The sequence below is a fragment of the Neopelma chrysocephalum genome, unplaced genomic scaffold (genome assembly GCF_003984885.1).
Source record: "Neopelma chrysocephalum unplaced genomic scaffold, ASM398488v2 Primary Assembly neopelma1_22, whole genome shotgun sequence".
Lineage (NCBI taxonomy): Eukaryota > Metazoa > Chordata > Aves > Passeriformes > Pipridae > Neopelma > Neopelma chrysocephalum.
Window position 1 is genome coordinate 1,022,303 of NW_020897689.1, and position 18,951 is coordinate 1,041,253.

Here is an 18,951-nt window from a genome sequence, read left to right on the forward strand (position 1 = left end):
AGTTTGCAAGATCAGGCCTATAGTGTATGTGTATGTGCGTGTACATGTGCATGTACAGGAATAAAGAAGGCAGCTTGATAAGAAGTTCCACTCTATGCTCACTAATTTACTTAACATTTGACATTTGAAAAAATGAAGCTAAATGTCCCGGTAGTTCTGACAGTTCCAATACATTATCTGAAATCTAAAAAAAAAAACCAAAACAATGCACTTTTTAATCTGAAGTAAATATATGAAGTGGATGTGCTTTTCTTTTTTTTTTTTTTTTTTTTTTGTAGAGACGTCTTCTTTTTATAGTGTCAACATGATAGCAGAAATACCAGTTTGCTGCTATATGTTGTATGACTGACAATAATACTCTCTGTAACATGTAGAAGGGAATAACTGATGAATTGGAAAATATATGGATGCCTACCGAAATGATTATGTAATGAAACACGAAGTCAAATGGTGGCATGCTTCTATTAATTGTAGATGATAGTAATTAATTTTCGCTGCAGTTGCGATCGTGTCACTGCTTTCAGAAGAACCCAGAACTCCCTTCCAGGAAAGTGTGAAATTGCATCTGGGTTCTGCAAGCCATGAAAGACTATAAATTTCTTTTAAAATAAGAGGGGGAGGCCTTCCTTGATACTGTACCTTAAAAAGAGGAAAAAACAAAAGGAAAAAGAAAATGATAATTGTTTTCTCTAAGGCTATTATCTAATGCAAAAGCAAACAATCTGACTGGAAATCAGCTAACAGAAGGGGATTAGAGAGTAGATCTGAGAGTGGCTTGATTTCTAGCACTGCTGTCTCTTCACACAGTGATGAGACACAGGCAGAGCAGCCAGGAGCTCTCCAGATGGCTAGAGAAAGTGTTTGTCTTGGGTTACTGCAGGGCAGTCTGGACTCTTAAAGCCGGGGAGGCATCATTAGGGAGCAAGTTAGATGTCCACCCAGTAAAAGCGAGTGAGAGAAAGAAAGAGTAGGCAAGCTGCCCGAGAGGGACCGCGCTCGCCTATTGTTAACATATACTTGACCCCCACTAACCTCCTCACGACACAGATGTCTCCTACCTCTATCACCTCCCACTGCTTTAAGCCCTCCCCCCCCTGCACCTGGGTAGCGGGGCCGGCCCGGCTGCCGGCAGTATGCTGCCTGCCGCGCGCGCTGCCTGCTAGCGGGGAGCCGGGAGGAGCGGAGCGGGCAGAGCGGCGCAGCCTCGGGCGGGCGGCTCGGCTCGGCTCGGCACCGCACGGCACCGGCGCGGCTCGGCTTCGCCGGGGGCTCAGCTATGCGTCGGCTGCTCGGGGACCGGCAGAGATCCCGCCACTGACAGCGGCCGCTCCCTGCGCTCCACATCACGTTTGTCTGAGACGGCGGCGGCGGCAGCAAGGAGAAGGACTTGGGCATTAACTATCTCGACTTGGAGACTTTGCTTTATTTTTGGTTCTTGTCCTTTCCCGTGGAACCAGTAGTCTCTCTCGAGCTGATCCGCCTTTAAAAAAAAAAAAGAGAGAGCGAGAGAGGGTGGTGGTGGGGGGGAAGAGCAGCTGGAGTTTCTCCTCAGCTCGTTTTGACTTTTGTGGACGTGGATCATCTGGACTGCGAAGGGAAGCCGCGCAGCGCTGCTCTCCCCTTTCCCACCCCCTCGCCCCTCCAGCAGCCTGGGCTGCCGGCTCTCCCCCGACCAGGACGGGAACTTTTATTTGCAGCTCACAGCCCGAAGCGAATGGTGGGCATCTCCGGTCCTCTGCAGTGTGAGTACGGGCGCGGGCAGGGTTGGGCAGAGCGCGCCGGGGCGGGAGCAGCCCGAGACCCTTTTCTTCCCCTTTCTCCTCTCCTGCAAGGTTTCCCCGGCTCTGAGGAGCTCCAGTGGCTGTAACTAACCCAGGCGGACCGGGGCTGCCGCTGTGCCCGGGCCAGTTTAGCGCTGCATGCAGTCTTACACGCTCTGTCCCCGGCTCACAAACTAGCACTCCGGATATTGCTCAAGAGCTCAGAAACCAAATAACAGAGTTTTGCTGAAAATAACTCTCCCAGGCACACATTATTCCATAGCGTTAGATTTCTGTCTGGACTTAGGGCTTGCCCTTTTTTTTCCTGCCTCCCCTCTCTCCAGACCCTAGCTCCGGCCCAAAGCGAGTCGGAGTGCCTGAAATATTTCTGATGGGATTGTTTTGTTTCGCTTGTTTGTTTCACTGCAATCATAGGTTTATTCAGCACTGGTAACATTACTTGGGGCTATTTTGCAAGAAATATTTCAGGTGGTACACGTCGCCTTTAGCAGCACCGCGATCTTGCAAGTATCTCGTTTCCTAAAACGACGGGATAACGTTAGAGATTGCATTTTCAGAACTGCAATACAATGTAACTGTGTCATCTTGTGTGACTGAGCTGAATGGTTCAATTCTATAAATTCGTAACAGACCGTCGATAAGGGAATCAGATTGGAAGGATGAAAACCACATTCACAGCCATTTAGACGAGCCTTTGACTTTTGGCGAGTTCGAGTCCTTTTATCAGTGTCAAAGTTGAGAAACTGGGTTTGGGATAGGGAAGGATTTGCCGCCCTAGGAGGAGCACCCGTGACTCCGTTGCGGAGTTAATTTATATAGAAATATCTGTCGTTCCTGTACTCTGCTTTCCTAAATGTTAGAGAGAAACCGAAAGTAACTAATCAGACGCAGCTCTTAAATAGCTTCTGCTCCAACCAGGAGCTAAAATGTTACTTCCTTTAGTTCACTGATTAGTTTAAAGGAGGGAGGGTAAAGGTACGAGGCGCTGAGGCAGCCTCCCCCTCCTGCCCCCCAAGTTGCAGCCGGAGCCGGGCGCAGCGGGACCGCCCTGCCCGACCGCAGCCGGGGGCTCCCATCCATCGCCGCGGTGGGGAACAGCCGCCACGAAGCCGCTCAGATTTCTCTGGTAGAGTAGCCCTCCATCTCCCGGTCCGCAGCAGGCTCTGCCTGTCACCCTCTCCTACCTCTGCCGTGCCCTAAATCACGGCACAGAGAGGACCCGTCTCTCGCAGCCGCCCGGCCGTGACGCCTTGAGCCGGCAGCTCCCGCCCGCGGATAGCTCGGGAGCGGGCTGCGATCCGCTGAGTTCGAGGCAGCAAGTCTGCCCGAAAAAGCTGTCTAAGTTTTCCATTGTCAACCGCAGCCGGGCGGGAAGCGCCTGCCTTCCCTCGGCGGTGCGGCCCCAAGGTGCGCCGTGCACGGCTGCGCGCCTGCCTGCGCGGGCAGAGCAGGACGCGGTGACGGGCATGGCACGACGCGGCAGGGGCTGGGCAAGGATGGGTATAGACCTCTTAAAAGCAGCCTGCGGGAGCTGCCGTGCTGTGCCTGGGAAAGCAGCAAGTGCCAAACGCTTGGCTATTGGCAAAGCCCTGCCTAACTGCAAGGATGTCTTCTGAGTCTTGGTATGTACAGCCAAGCGTTTGCTCCAGCAAATACTGGTGTGCTTAATGTAACGCTGACCCCTTTAACTTTTAACATCGCTTCTCCTAATTAATCTGTTCAGGCCCCAGACTTAAATGGCTGTCCACAGCTGCTGCAAATTGATTTATCCCCTGATGGTGGTCCGAGTTGCTGACCAAAGCAGGATTTTTTTTTCCCCTCCCCATTTCTGGTCTACTAATCTGTTTTGACTTATTTCCTACTTACAGTAATGCTTGCATGCCTTTTGAAGGACTTAGAAATTATTTGCCTTTGACATGTAGCTAGAAACATAATTATTGTATTTGTAAACACAATATGTTAGGGCTAAGGGTGAATATAATTTATTTAGCTACACTCTTGAAGCCTTACATTTCCATCTCCGTTTCTGCATCCTGACAGATGCAATGGAAAGTTTAAATATGCAACTTTGTTAACTGCAGTTTGAGGCAAGATATGAAAGACATTTTTAGAGTTGAATTCTATTATCCAGGTTTTCTGTTCTGCTTTTCTGTTAACGGTTTAGTGAATCTGGATAGACAGAGGATTGAAGCTGGTTTCCAATGGTTTTTAAAGCTGATGCTTGACCTTTCCATGGGAAGTCTGAAAACCTCATTCAGTTTATTCTGGGCTGATTTCCTTAGGAAATCCAATATGATCAGGGAATTTCCTTTAGCTCAGCTGAATGTTAAAAAAGTTAGTCCATCTTGTTTTTGCGTTCTGGTTTTAGCACTAGGTGTTTCTGTGGCTCCCCATCAAAAGGAGGAATAATAGGGAAAAGACCTGAGTATGGCTTATTCATAACTGTATAGTCTATGAAGATACGAAGTTGGCAAAGGCTTTGTTAGGTGTGAGACTCACTGCAGATTTGCTGTAAAGGTTTTTAATTAGGAACTTACACTGTTTGATAATAACTTTTTGATGGTCACTTTCATCATATCTGAATCTTCAGTATAATTGCTACTACTTTCAATTAATGAGTCATTTTTCTTCGCTGCCGTGGGGAGCTCAACCACACAGAAGCGCAAGAAAACACTGAACTCCACTAAAAACCCAACCCACTCTTAAAACTGTTGGTGTTCCTGGCAAACTGGAGCCAGGCGAGGCATACAGGAGATGATGGCAGGACTTCTTCCGTCGGTCCTGTGCTTGCAGAAGGGTGAGAGGCTGGGTTCCCAAGCTGTGAGCATGCTGTAGGGAGACAAGAACCATTCTGTTTGTAATGGAATGCAGACAGCAGTGTTAGGTCACTGCTTCCTGGCAACTGCTGCACAAGTTGTTTTTCTTCAAAGGCTTTGAGCTTTTAAATAGTTTCCAAAATCTTTTTAAGTAAAACATTGCCTTCTACCATTTTTGACCACCTTAACATTAACTTGTTTTGTGCCTAAATAATGACCAGTAAAACATCACATGGTGTCTCTCATCTGTGTACGCTTAACACTGTGTATGCCTGCGCGCACATGAAGTTTTATACTGGGAGTATTGTTTATAGAATAAAGGGGGAGAAAAATAGCTCCACCTGGAGTGCTGGTCAGTGGCTAGTCAGTTCAGGACATTCTTTCCTGTCAAATCCTGTTTCTCACTTCTCTGAAATGAACTTCAGACGACAGGCGTTGAATGTGAAGCTCGCCTCACTGAGGTTCTGTGCAGGCTGCGAACTCCTCGTTGTCAGGCGCTTTGGGTTAAATAGGCATCTGCAGTATTTGCATTGGGGATGGGAGAAAGGGCTTGCAATTGTCATTTTCATCTTTCAAATCCACTTGCCACAGTCCATTACTGTTAAATCTTTAGCTAATTGAATAAGGATATTAGTATGTTGGTATTGCAGGAGCTTCAGATTTTTTAGATGGGGGGGAGGAGAAGATCTTGTTCTTTGTTCTGTAGAAACTTAAGTTGTCATGTGGATATCAAGAAGACTTATTAGCTGAAATAAAATGTGAATTTGGTGTTCTGAAGGGGTTACTTCTCGTGGCTTGGCTAAAGAAATGTGAAAAGATAATTAATTTTAATCCGAATACATTAAAAAACTTTGATCCATTTAGTTAGTAGCAGCCTAGTCTTTTTCATACAATCTTTAAGAGCAACCTATAAAATTTAAAAAGTTGAAACTGACACTGAATCGAGCATAAGTAATGAGAGTGTAAATTCTTAAAACATTGCCTTCCAGATTACATTGCCTTCATGTCTTTTCAAGTGAAAGATCTAAAAGAATTAGTTTAAAAACTGAACTTCTAATGCTAAGGGTCTTAGTTTTCCACATAGATGTACCTTTTTAAAGAACTGCTTTAAAAATGCAATTATCATGTTCTTATTTACTATAAACTTGATTAGTTTAATATATGGTAGCATAAATACATCAGGAAGTACTATACTATGTGGTTTTGTGGATAAAGAAAAATGATCAGCAGACGTAAAATCAAAGTCAAAATATCCTGCTCTTTAAAAGCCTTATTTCCTGCCCCCTGCCCAATTTTCATCTGACAGACATTGACTTCCATCTTCATTTTTTTTTCTGCCATTGATATGAAAGTTTCCAAATAACGTTTAGAGAACAGTGGACATTTTATTAAGGTAAACATTAGTTCAGTATAATGGAGGTAATTGTAAGTGATAAGAGCAGAGCAGGTTATCTGTGTGTTGTTTAAACAGAAGGAGCTATTTTGCACCATTTCCAGTAGCCATCTGTAGAGGAGAAGGGTTTGCACCTGTCTGTCCACACTAATTATAGATTAGGTCCAAAGAAATGAAATTTGAGCGGGTTCTCTCTTAATGAAATCCATAGTGATTTTATTGTAAATGTGTTTTGTGTGCAGACGGTGATGGTTGGTCTGTGAGTAAAATAAATTACTGTATGACTGTTACGTACTTGTAGTTGTAAAGCAGGATACTGCTGCATTAACAAAAGTGCTGAATAAAAATGCAGCGCTCCTTTTAAGTCGTAGGCTTCAGTGATGGTTCTAGCTAGGCTTAATCAAAAAGCTTCACTGTAAGCACAGTCTTTCAGGGGTATGGTTCAGGTTAGACTTTTGAGTTATCATCACTTTCATGTCAATGTACTGGCAGGTAGGTGGTCCTTTGGCTGAAATATGAGGTAGAAATGGTTTCATGTTAAATATGTACACACATACATGCAGAGTGTGTCAGAAATACTTTCCTCTGGTTTAACATTATATTACTACAATAAAGTGGAAAGAGTGAGAAATGCATTCTGCAGTAAAAGGTCACGTGAATTTCTACCACATCTGTTTATAGTAATTATGAACATAATTAACATAAGAATTACAAGTGAAGTAATGACAAGCTGAGCTATGAGATATTGTGCCACAATGGTCATATGTTGGAATTCTCACATTATAGCACACTAGAATTCACATATTCAGTGCAAGAAAGAAAATGTTAGATTTTTATCTGTTTTAATGCTTCAAAACTTATCTGCCTGGGGCAGATGGACTTTACGCTTTAGAGGAAGGTAACCCATTATTATGAGAGAGTCAGTTGAAATTAAGATTTCTAGCCTGCAGCTTGGACTTTGAGACAGCTGTGCTTATGGAATGCCACTTCTGTTACACATTTGTACTCTGATTGTATTTACTTTATTAACACACATTGTTTTATTTTTAAATGTGAATGTTTTTGCAGCAAACTGCTTACATTAGAAAGGATCCTGGATTAGTTTTTCTTTAAAGAATTGTGATTTCAGTAATAAAACTATGGCCAACATAGATATTAGATGCACATGGTGGCCCTGTGAGACGAGAATCTGACTGATCCTAAATTAGTTCATGGAAAGATATGTATGTATTTCAAGGAAAAGCTCTGTAACAGAAATATCAAAAAAACCCAGTCTCTCATTTGTGTATAATAGTTTGAAAGAACATATGCAGAGAGAAAGGTCTGTGTTACCTTGCAGGTTGAATTAATAAGTAACTTTTATTTAGAAATGCATAGAATATACCATTAAGTTTAGGACCTAAGGTTTCAAACGAGTTGACTAACTTTTGTAATATGACCTGTCTTATTACCTCTAAATATGGTTGTCACACAACTGACAACTGGAGGAAGTTGAGGGAGAAGTGGCCCTTCTTCAGGGTAAAAATACTGGCTGAGGAATGTGTAGTAAATTTTTGACATGTGAAAATCAGTTTGCTTTTATTGAAATATCAAAGTCTCGGTTTTGCGATAGGAACATTTGACCAATTGCTTTCTTTCCAAGGCTAAACATATACAGTGGTTTATGAAAAATAAAAAAAAAATTACCTTGTGCTACATCTCAGTGATACCAAGAGGTTTTCGCATTATTGGATTAGTGGAGGATTTGTGACAGACCCCTTCTTATCTGACATTCATTGCGGTGACACGATTTTCACACACATGCCCTTCCCCCATCTAGGTTCTGGTTTTCACTTTGTATTATGTGTCAAATTCCCTTTATTTCTTTTCTTGTGGAAAAAACTGCTATCTTGGACGAGTGATTTTGGAAGGAGTTCTGTACTGAACAATGCCAGTCTCACTCCAGCGTGCTGTCATTGTCCTCATCTCAGTCTGTGCGGTACTCCTTCGCAGACGCACAATGGAAATGTGTTTCCTTTACAAATAAGTGTTGATTCCTTGGGAGAAACGTTTAAAAACTTTAAAACCCGAGTGCACAGAGTACCCTTGGCAGCCTGGTGCTGGCATAACCAATTCTGCTGGCTGGCTGTGTTCTTGGTAGTCAGGCCAGGCTGCTTTGCTGCCTCCCCTCCCGGTACCTCGTGCTAACCCTTTGCTCCCGACAAAATAGCCCCTCTGTTTTGTCAGAACCTGAGTTGTGAAGTGTAGGGACCTACTCTGGCTTACCACTCATCCTCTGGTGAATGATACAAACGCTTTGTAGCGGCAGGGCTGTGTTCAGGCTTTTACGCCACTGGCGAGGCTGAGCAGGTTGAGTTAGGTCGGACTTGGCCAAACTGGGAGCGGGTACATTCCCTGACTGCTCTGGGAATTTCTGGGCCGAGAGCCGTCATGCTCAGTGCGGGACGTAGGCATGGTCTGTGAAGTGGAAGCCGGGCTGAAGGCAACCAAAGGGAACATCGCCTTGGTGGGACTGGAAGTGACTCCAGGAGGAGCCCGGGGGAGCCAGAGCTGCGCGTCCCTGCGTCTCTGGCAGGGTCCTTATCCCAGAAAGGTGTCGGGGCGACTTGCAGGGACAGAGCCAGGCCGAACGCCTGTCAGAGGTCAGGCACGCACACAGACCTGGGCAACCCGAGCGCCGCCGCCTTCTCCCCCGGTGGGCGGCGCGGAGGTGGCGCCTCTCCTCGTGTCGGGCGCGGCCTCCCCGGGGACCCCGCGCCGCGCCGGCCCCGGCCCCGCTGCCTCGCACATCCTGGGGCCGCCATCTGGGCCGCGCTGATACCGTAATCGCCCCGATGCACGCCGCCGTCCCGCTCCCCCCGCGCCGGCGGGGCCGCGGAGGCGCGATGCTCCGTCCTTGCGCCGCAGATAAGCTGCGAGGCGCTTGAGGCGCACAAAGCCCGGCCGCGCCGGCGCCTCCTCCTCCCTCCCGCCGCCGGAAGGTAAAATCTCCACCCGCGGGCGGGAGAGGCGGAGAGGCGGGCTGGGGAACACTCCTCGCCGCCTCACGCCGCCCGGCCCGGCTCCCTTGGCGCTGCACAAGTCGATAGGCGCGGGGAGAAGTGAAGATGTAACCACCTCAATCCCCCGGAGCGGGCGGGGGATTTACGGGCAGAGATCAGCCGGTGGGGAAAGGGGATCTGCCTTTTGTTGTGCTGCCTGCCCCCGTTCCCGGGCCGCGCTGAGGGGAGGGAGGAGGTGGCCGCAGAACAATAGGGGACTGAGGGATCCCACTTTAAACACAGCCCGGGGGTGCGGAGAGCGGCTTGCGTGGGTGTTGCACGGGACGAGGAGGGGGAGCCCCGGCTGGGGTGGCGGCGGGGCCGAGGGGCGCTGACAGCGGCGGGGCTGTCACGGCCGGGCACCCACCGCTCACTCACGGGCTGGTTAGAGTGAATACTCCTGCCTTACGAAATCCCCGCAGAGGATGACAGCGGGCTTTAGGAAGAAAAAGTGGCCTTTGCTCCTTTTTTTTGGAGGGGGGGGGGAAGGATGGGGACTTTCTTGTTGTTTTGGACGGACTTTTGGTGATGCTTTCTAAGTTCTTTCCTAGATTAGTTCTCTCCTAGATTAAGATGACTTGCGTGCTAAGTGTGTGCACGCACGCCGCTTTAGCAAACGGCTTTATCAGTGGTCATATCTTAAAGCAACATTAAACAATTACCTTTATATTTAAAAGTTTGAAATATTTATATTGCCGTTTCACTTTGTCAAGTGTTTGTGCAGATAGATATATAGATATGATCCGGTAACTAAAAGCCTAATTAAAATTTGTTTAAAGCCAGGGGGCATGGATTCTTGTTGACAGCAGCAGATCGATAGGGTAAGACAATAGAGCCCCATTATTTTACTTCCATTGACTGAACATATTGACATTTCAGGTTTGTGATTGCCTCAGTGAGCATGATGAAACACTGAAATTCATGAACCAACTGTCTGGAGTGGCACATATATTACTGTATGTCATCTCTGCCTTCAGGTTACCTTATCACTGAAGCAGAATGGTAATGGATGGCAGCAGAGTACTTCAGAGGGGTTAAGGCTCTATCAGTTAAGAAGCTGACACATAGCAGGTTTCAGGAGTATCTTTAATTACACCTAGAATTATGTACAAGGGAAGATGGTCCTGCTTACATGCTGCTGCACTTCAGAGTTTACAGGCTCAGAAGCAGACAGGATAAAAAGGTACTTATATTTCATTTTTTAAATACATGACTTGATACCTTTAACTTTTGCAGGAGCCGAAGGGTTTCTGGTTGTGCTGTTTGCATGCTCCCCATGTGCACCAATGGCAGCATCTCATTTGATGCTCAAATTCCAGAGCATCTGCTAGACCTTCTCCCAGTCTGAAGGTTGCAAAGGAAACAAAGAAAAACTTTAAAATAAATAAATGGTCTTTGAGTTTCTCTCCCCTCAACATGCTCTATCAACAATACTCAGGGAATTCAATGCAGTGACACTATAGCGGAATGATACACATATACACATTTTTTTCCTTAGTATAAGCATCATAAAAAGAACTGTCTGTGCAATATGGGCATTTGTATGCATGATTGTATATAAATGCATATATGAAGAAGACCCACTGTCTGCAGAACATGCAGCATGTCTAGTATTTCAAAGGCTTTCTGATCATCTTTAAAATCTATCTGACTGTAGAATGAAGCCCATCAGGGTAAGGCAGAGATAGAGACTGAAATTAATTTAAAGCAGACAAAGAGCAAATACAGAAGAGCCACCAGTGATTTAACTAATTTTTAAAAGTAAGTGGAATGAAAATATAAAATGTATTCTGAGTGTGCCATCTACTCAGCAACTGTTGCCATCGAGTGGACTGCTGATGCCCTTTAAGATGGTAAAAAGAAAACTAGCCCTTTATACCATTTTCCTGAAAATGTTAGGCTTCTGTTTGATCAGCAGGTGCTGTTGAGATGAAAGCCATGTGTAAATTTTCAGAAGGCCAAAAGTGTCAATTCAGAAAAGGAAAGTGATAAGAGAAAATGCAATCAGTTTTCCTGTTTTCAATTTGTGCAGGATTTGAAGAGCTGTTTTGTTAAACTGCTACATCTGCTCCAATATGAATATTGAACTACTTCCACTAAAAATAACACCCTATAATTTGGAAGCCATTGCAATCTTTTGTTAATGCAAGTGGGTTATTTGGGAAAAAAACCCTATTCTGAAAAATCTCCTGCCTAATGTGCATTTTTATTTATCGGCACTTTTATCTTCAGTAGATAAAATGGCATTATACAATTAGGACCATATCTATTTGGACTGGAAAAATGACACTGGGTAGCTGAATGTCAGTATATTGGTAAAAGGATTTAACTCATACATTTAAAATAATTTTATTAATAAACTATGACTGTCTTAAAATGGTGGCTATTTTCCCATGGCAACAATACAGCTTTACTTACCACTGAGAACCTTGTGGAAGTAAAGGATGTTCAGAGTATGACAACATTCTTTGGCTTGTTTCATTCCTAATATAGCTGCAAATCTTAAGTTTAGGCTGATCAAGGACATTTTAGTTAGTGGGGATTTTGCAGTAACTTTTTCCATGGCAAATGAAATTATTGAATTAGATTTGAATACATGTACACAAAAATATTCGCTGCTGTGGAGCTGCTAATCCAAGTGAGTTTTATGACCTGAAAGCATAGTATTGGTAGAGCATACATTTCTGTCACAGGCATCTCTGGAGAAAATAACATTATTGCTTTTTAATTAAAAAAACCCCAAAACAACAAACCCATCAACAACCTAATGGAAAGGGTATGTGTTTGTTAATTTTATAAATAAGGGTCTAAATGAAGAACTGACAATTCACTGTTACATCTGTAGAGACCTGTGTACATAACATGAGTAAATGTGCATAATAGAATGAGAGCTTTTATTGCTTTATTTCAACATAGAGAATTATCCAGTTTTAATATTAGAGTGTATTTTAGCTGTTGGATTCTAATCTAATCTAGTAGTCAGGAACTTATTTTTTTTTTGTAGATGTCTGTATGGGAAAGTGCCTTGCTGATGCTTCGGTTTGGTTTTGCAGTTGAATTTGTAAGCTTTTGACCTTGGGGGGATTTTTCTCAAAGTGATCGAAGATCAGAAGTAATTAAAATTCAGTAAACTGAAATTTAAATATAGAATGGATTTTGTGCGAGATCTGTGCTTGTGGTAGGTTGTCTAGAAGTCTGTGGCAAGTCTACTTTATAGTTTGTATTCTGGGACAATTTATGCACACATGTGCATAAATTTATGTTGAATGACAGAGAGTTAATTATTTATACAGATTTTATCCAAAACTCTGTGTACTCCTGAAACATAACAAAAAGCCTCCCTCCCCAGAAGAGTGTTTACATCCCGTGACAGTCACTAGATTCAAATCTTCTCAACATGAAAGTTGTTTCCTTTCCTCCAAACCTTCTTTTCCCCAACAAAGCTAACCCTGTTAAACCTCACCTTCTGTGGGATGTATACATAGTTATAGACATATGTACGAGAAGTAAATATTACAGCAAACATGGCCGATTGGGGCAAAATGTCTATAGCCTTAAATAGCTCGTGATATCTGCCAACAGCAGGAGCTGCGCCGAGGAGGCCCTACCTCGGCTGACCCGGGGTTGGCGGAGCCTTGGGAGCCTCACGTTGTGCTCGGTGCCTGCGTGGGGCTTTCTGCTCGCCAATATTGCTGAGCAAATGCTCTGTCTCAGAGATACTGTGGAGATACTGTCTACCTGAAGAGTTTTTAAACCAAGGAGCTTTCTTTTCTGGTCATGGGATTTTCTGGTACTTCTCACTGAGGTTGGGGTGGAGTCCAGCCCAAAAAGAAAGATTATAGCTGGATGCAAGGTATCCAGATTTCCTTATCTAAATGTTCTGAACACATTCATGGGAGTGCTCTGTTTTTCTTATTTTTTGCCAAAAATGCTGTGTGCAGTTTTGCTGTTCCTATTGAATAATTGCCATATTTAACTCCAGTGCTTGTGAATGGAAATGTGAATATGGAAAGAATACTTTAATGGTCCCTCTCATTTTCTGTAACACAGCTTGGGATGTCTGGAAAGGAAAGACATCCTAGATATTCAAAATATTTCAAAATACACACAAAGAATCTAATAGAAGTTCTGCAACTTAGTTTTGTTTGTATATAGGTTTTGGACGTGTGCGATACGGTGACTTATTTAAGGGATACCTTTTTTACTCAGTATTATTTATTGAATGTAGTATTCATAAAAGTACAGTTGTGTTACAGAACTGTACAGCTACAATATTTCTGAATGATCTCATAGTGCAACATGCCGATAGGGGATCTTCATGGGATAGTTAATGATTTCTTCAATCATTTCAGAAGGCGTTTGATTCATTGCCACTTTCATATCTATCAAGATTGGTAGACTGGTGCTTACAGTAAAGTAAATATGCAAAGTTCATGGAGAATAGATAATATGTTCTTTTGGAAATTAGGTTGCAGTCTGGAAAGACAGAAGACTCCACCTAGTGGAGTGGAATTAATATGCACATGGTGGCAGGCAGTGACGTATAATAAGAAAGGTATCATTTATGAAAAGGCAAGTTGATGCAGAGAGTAAACCTCAGGAATTTTGACAAGCATCTGGGGTGATTGTTGTATGACCATTACAAATTGTACCAGACTGTAGTTACTTCTGAAGCTCTAGGAGGCTTATGTATGTCTGCCATGTTGGATGTTAAGATGCAGTTTGCATAAGTAGTAGGCATTACCACTAGCCATTTTCTTTTGTGGTGCCTTTTATTTCGAGACCTACTGTCTACAGTTTTTGGTTGCTGATGGTGACCACACAGGTACCCTTTATCGTTGTGGCACAGGTGTCATTTTAAATAGCTTGGGCAAAACCCCCCAGTTCAGCCCCCATGCTACCACTTTTTCCCATAATTACTTATTTTTCAGAATACATTTTCTGGCTTTCGTTTGATTTATTTTTGTAATGGCAGTATCAGGTTGCTGGTTCTTCATGCTGTCATGACAGGTTGTGTGGTACATTGACTAAATTTGTGTGGCCTTCTGGTAGTCACAAGGTTGAACCACTTCTCCAATGAAGCATCAAATTACATAGGGTTTTCTACCTGTGCTTTGCTGTCCATTGGTTTGGTCATGTTGAGTTACTAGGATGTAATAGAATGAATTTTAAAACTGGGATATGAGTGAACACCCAACTTGAGCAGCAAAGATGCCGTCTCAAAATCCTCTTGGAATATTTATTGTAACATTGAATCACACCTGCATTAGACAAATTCAGGAAGAGAACTCCCCCAGGCAAGCTTTGGTCAGTGAGGGAGGGTGAGGCTATTGCCAGAAAGTGAGATGGTTAGGGTGCAAAATAGGAGGCAGAATGATACTGCTGCAAAGGATATTTGGGAAGAGTGCTCCAAAGAAGCGTTTCCAGTGGCATCCAGGTAGGATTTGTTGCCAGAACCATTAAAGCATAAGGGTGCCAGAAAAAGCTGCCAACAAATGTGGGGATAATGGCATCTGCAGGTTTACCATCAATGGATGGTAGTGCCAAGGTGATTTTTTATTTTATTTTAATGGTGACATTGCTAAAAGTATTTAAGGGTAATGTTATAGAAAGTGTTTTAGTGAGTGAAGTCACTGAGTTCTAGGAACCATTAAGCAAAAGCTGTTTCATGACTGTACTATTTATTATTTTTAAAGCTTGATGGCAAACCACTTAATGCTGGAAAGGCATCCTGTAACCTGTATTAAAGCATGCTGCGGGTGTGAACAGGGAAAGCATCCTACTGAACTGAATAGCCCAGCATAGTTTCTGAATGTTATATGCATTTATATGCGCCATGATAAATTAATGCAACTCTGTGGATCAGCAGACTTATAAACATTGAATTAAAATGCTGGAGCTGAGAATTTCCATGGTATTCACATGCCCAATTCTCACTGAAGATAGTGCTTCTTTAGTTTAAATGCTAGTGTGAGGGTCTGGACCGTCAGGCTGTCTGTGCTCCCATCTCACATCGGTGATCTTGACAATACTTTGTTGGATCGATTCTGAGACTTAGATCCAGACATGTCCCTAATAAAGTGGGCTAGCTCTGGTCTTAATGTAAAGCAAGGCATTCTTTTTGAATTGTAAATCACAGACTTACCTGATGAGACTTCCATAAAGAGGAGAGAAAAAGCCTATTGCTTCCCTAAAAATACTCTCAGAGATTTCTGTGAGCCCATGGGGCCAGGATTCTTCTCAGCTTGTGTATCCCAAGAGCTGTTTTAAACTGTGTTTAAGCCAGCTGCCTGCTCCAGATTTTTCCAGAGAAGTGCACAGCTACAGTAAATAACAGCTACAGTAGTTTTAAGGAGGTAATCAATGTAGAATTTTCCTTCCACATTCTGAGATTTATTTGTCCCATCCTCTTTGCATGAGCAGGTTTTGATGTTAAATTTCTTTGGTTTTTTTTAAATCCAGACCTAAATTTGACCATCTCTTACAGAGCTATTGTTGGCCACTATTGTTTTTATTATCCCATAACTTCTCTGAGAGGAGAAGGATGGGCAGGACCTCAGTGACATTGCCAGAGCAAATCATCAGTGGCTGTGTCTGCCCCCTAGGAGGTCACAGGAAGCAGGTGGCTGTGTTAATTGTCCTCGCTCCCAACTCTTGTCCTTCCTGGAGGTAATTTAGAAGTGGTCAGGAAGTGTCAGGTCTGCTGTGTCTCCCCAGGTTCACTACTTCAGGCATTCATAATGATTTGAGGTATGTGCCAGGCAAGGGAAACTGCCTGGGAATCCTTACCGTCCTTCCTAAGCTGTGTGGCTACCTGACTGGGAGGGCTGAATGCCTGTTCCTGCAGAGTGTGTCTTGGATTGCAGCTGGAATCCAGCAGAATAACAAAAAATTGTCTTAAAAAAAAAAAGTATTTCCCTATCATACAGTGTCTTCCTTCTTTAAAGCTATTGATAGAAATCCTAGGTGAGAACACTTCTAAAACTAACGAGGTGAGTGAAATATTTCTGGAATCTATGGTCCACTTTTATCTGGTGAGTCGTGGATGAGGAACGTAAGTGCGTTTTCTGCTTAGGCCAGTTTTAATTGTCTTTGTTGCAACTGCAACAGGAGTAGTCTGGGATTCCTAAATGGCGCTCTGTGCCATGCTTTTGAAAATCAATTAGGGTCTTGCTACTTTCGATGAGCTTCTTGTTAACAGCTTGCTTGATTTTTTTTTAGCAGTGAAGGTGCACAGCCCTTGCTGAGTATCTTGCTGCGTCACACCCAATGCGGTAAGCCAGGTTTTGAACTACCAGTAATCTTTAAAGTGTCTATTGGAAAGTATCCACTCATGTTGGAAGTGATGAGAGTTGACTAATAAATATCACACTAATTATTTATGCGACGTATGCATTTGGGGTGAAAACTCTGAGCTCAGGTGTACTCTTGGTTTTACTGAGTCTACCTGCCTAAAGAAGGTGTGCTGCAGGATTATGTGGCTGGTGAATCATACTGGTTTCTGAATCACTCTTACAAATACCAGCCTGAGGTACTAACAGATAGTGAATACATTGTGCTTGGACTGGTGCATTATTTAAAGAGTAGCATTTAAAAGCAGAATATTTTGTAAAATGTTAGTTTAAAAACCACTTAGAAATTTACTTCCATCAAATCAGGAAAATTGCCTTCTTCAGAAGGGAAAAGGTGTCAGTATTGTAGAAGAATATCTAATTTTTATCCAGCTATTTGCTATTTAAGCTCCCTTTTCAGTGCAAGGAGATCAGCTGACAACAGCAGCAACCAAATCATGTTTGCAGCTGGGAAATTACAGTAGACCCTAAGATCTGCAACTGTCAACCATGAACACAGATGCCTTCAAAGTTCTGTTTTTCTTCCATGTGGAAGTCGTTGGCATGGAACAGATGCCTTCATTTTGGAGAAACCAACCGCTCGATCTAATTGGGTCTCTCTTCTCTTGTCCTCTAGGGACAGTCTCTCACAGATGAAATTAGATGAGAGAAGAGAAAAAAAAAAAGACACAGTCATACACACTCGCACATGACACAAAGCAGGAGTTTTCAGAATCCCTCTCTGTTTTGTCACGTGGAACTGTATTACAGCTGGAAGATTTCACTCCATTTTTAGCACTCTACACACATGATGATGATGCTATATGAAAAACATGCAAATGAAAATATATATCTGTCCAAAGTTTATTATTAATTTAGGCATGCTTGTTTAAAAATAAGCATATTCAGCCCGTATTACTTTAGTGTTACATGTTGATTTCTATCAGTGCTGCAGTCTCAAAAATTTAAAGTTAAATGGCAGAAGAGACAAGATGCTTAAAAAAACTTTTGTGTCAGTGTGGAATCAAAGTATTTTCATCAAATGGTTTGGTAGTTGTTAACATGTGAGGGAGAAAACAAGTAATGAACTTCAAATTTCACCTAGCATTACAGGCATTCAATTAAGGAAGCACCTTTACAGGAACTTCAGCAGAATTAGTCTGATGAACACCTGTGATGAGCCATTGTCGGGAATCTTGTACTAGGGTGCTGAAGTGACTGTGTCCTCTTAAATGCAGATACTTAAAATGAGATGATGGTAATGGGACTTACAGGCTCTAAGAGAGTAAGAGAGAGGGAGAATCTGCCTACCCTGTGCCTATCAAAGACTTTTGTCACTCCCTCTCCCTGCTGGTCTAACAGCTACCAAGTCATTGTGGTTTATGTTATTTAGTACTATTAAAATAAATTAATATCAACTTTAGGTTACATTAATAAGCTTAGTTGTGAACTGTGACAATCAGGCAGTGCTGTTTATTCTTGGATAGAGTGGGTGTCTCCAGGAGGTGGGTGCAGCAGGGATCAGGGACTGCCAGGAAGTAAACTGCTGCTGCTGGTACCAAAAGCCTGGAGGCTTGTCATCTCTGAATGCCTCCTCCTTCTTAAGCTTTATTTTCTGGCACAAGTTGGGTTTTTTGGTTTTACTTGGGTGTTTGGGTTTTTTTTCCCGTATACTGCAGTTTGATGTAATAGTCCATGTTTTATGTCATGAATTTACTACTACTGTGGTGCTTCCATTTCTAAAAAGTAGAGCATAAATGTCACCAGCAATGAAAACTGTTATCTTGGTCCTGCCTTGGTAGAAGGCAGTCTGCTGTTTAGACATTTGATGTAGCTGTGGTCCTTAGTTTCCTGCTGATCCCCAGGAGCTGTGTGGGTGGAGGACATTTGAAGGGACTTCCAGCAGTTAGAAGGAAGCCCCAAGTAAACTTAGTTTTGAACTGATGACTCTTCAGCTTTTATAAAGGGAGATTGTTGTAAGACTCAGGTTCCAAGTCGCAGAACTTGAGTGCGACAGTGTGCTGCTCTTAGCATTGTATTTCTGAAGAACCACATACTGAAGGAAAAATTTAAGTGGAGAAATGCCTAGGTGATGAAGGGATTTCTGAAGGTAACTAGGAAGTACAATAATGAATGATTTCTTTTGAGGCTGATCCTCATATTTGTAGTCTTTACATCCTATTAATTCCTTGAAAGATAAGCTGATACAAGAATGATTTGCCAGAGCCAACGGCTCTTCTAAAAATCTTGGCTCGGGTTTTATCCCCCTTCTCTCCACATATAAGATAAAAGCACTGTGAATATGAGGTTAACTGAATTCAAATAGAAGACTCTCTAGAGTTATTGCATTCCTTAGAAAATAAATACATTTCTCATATGGTTGAGATTGATCAAAAAAGTATTCTGTATGCCAGTGATTACATTCCCATCTGTGATTAAGGTTTTCTGTCTGCATCTGGTTTTCACATTATATTTCTGTAACAAGAATCCTTTATATGGCAGAGTTCACTCTCTGTATTTTCTATTAGCTGCAGCTTGAACTACTGCACGGATCGCAGATTTACACATGTGGTTTTCATTACTTCATAC

The 18,951-nt window shown here is 42.9% G+C and overlaps 1 protein-coding gene across 5 annotated transcripts in view; it reads left to right on the top strand.

The window, feature by feature from the left end:
* Window positions 1-1,233: 1,233 nt before the first annotated feature.
* RUNX1T1 (RUNX1 translocation partner 1) overlaps window positions 1,234-18,951 on the top strand; it is a 112,612-nt gene continuing 94,894 nt past the window's right edge. Inside the window, exons 1-2 of one of the 5 annotated variants that reach the window (XM_027679156.1) lie at window positions 9,031-9,154; window positions 10,009-10,214. Coding sequence is in view for 1 of the 5 variants with exons in the window: in XM_027679331.1 (XP_027535132.1) it covers window positions 1,715-1,742 (28 nt within the window). In the remaining 4 variants the exon portion in view is untranslated. Of the gene's footprint in view, window positions 1,743-9,030; window positions 9,155-9,882; window positions 10,215-18,951 lie in introns of those variants that run through there. The other 4 variants (XM_027679509.1, XM_027679077.1, XM_027679331.1 and 1 more) reach the window with 4 other exon arrangements.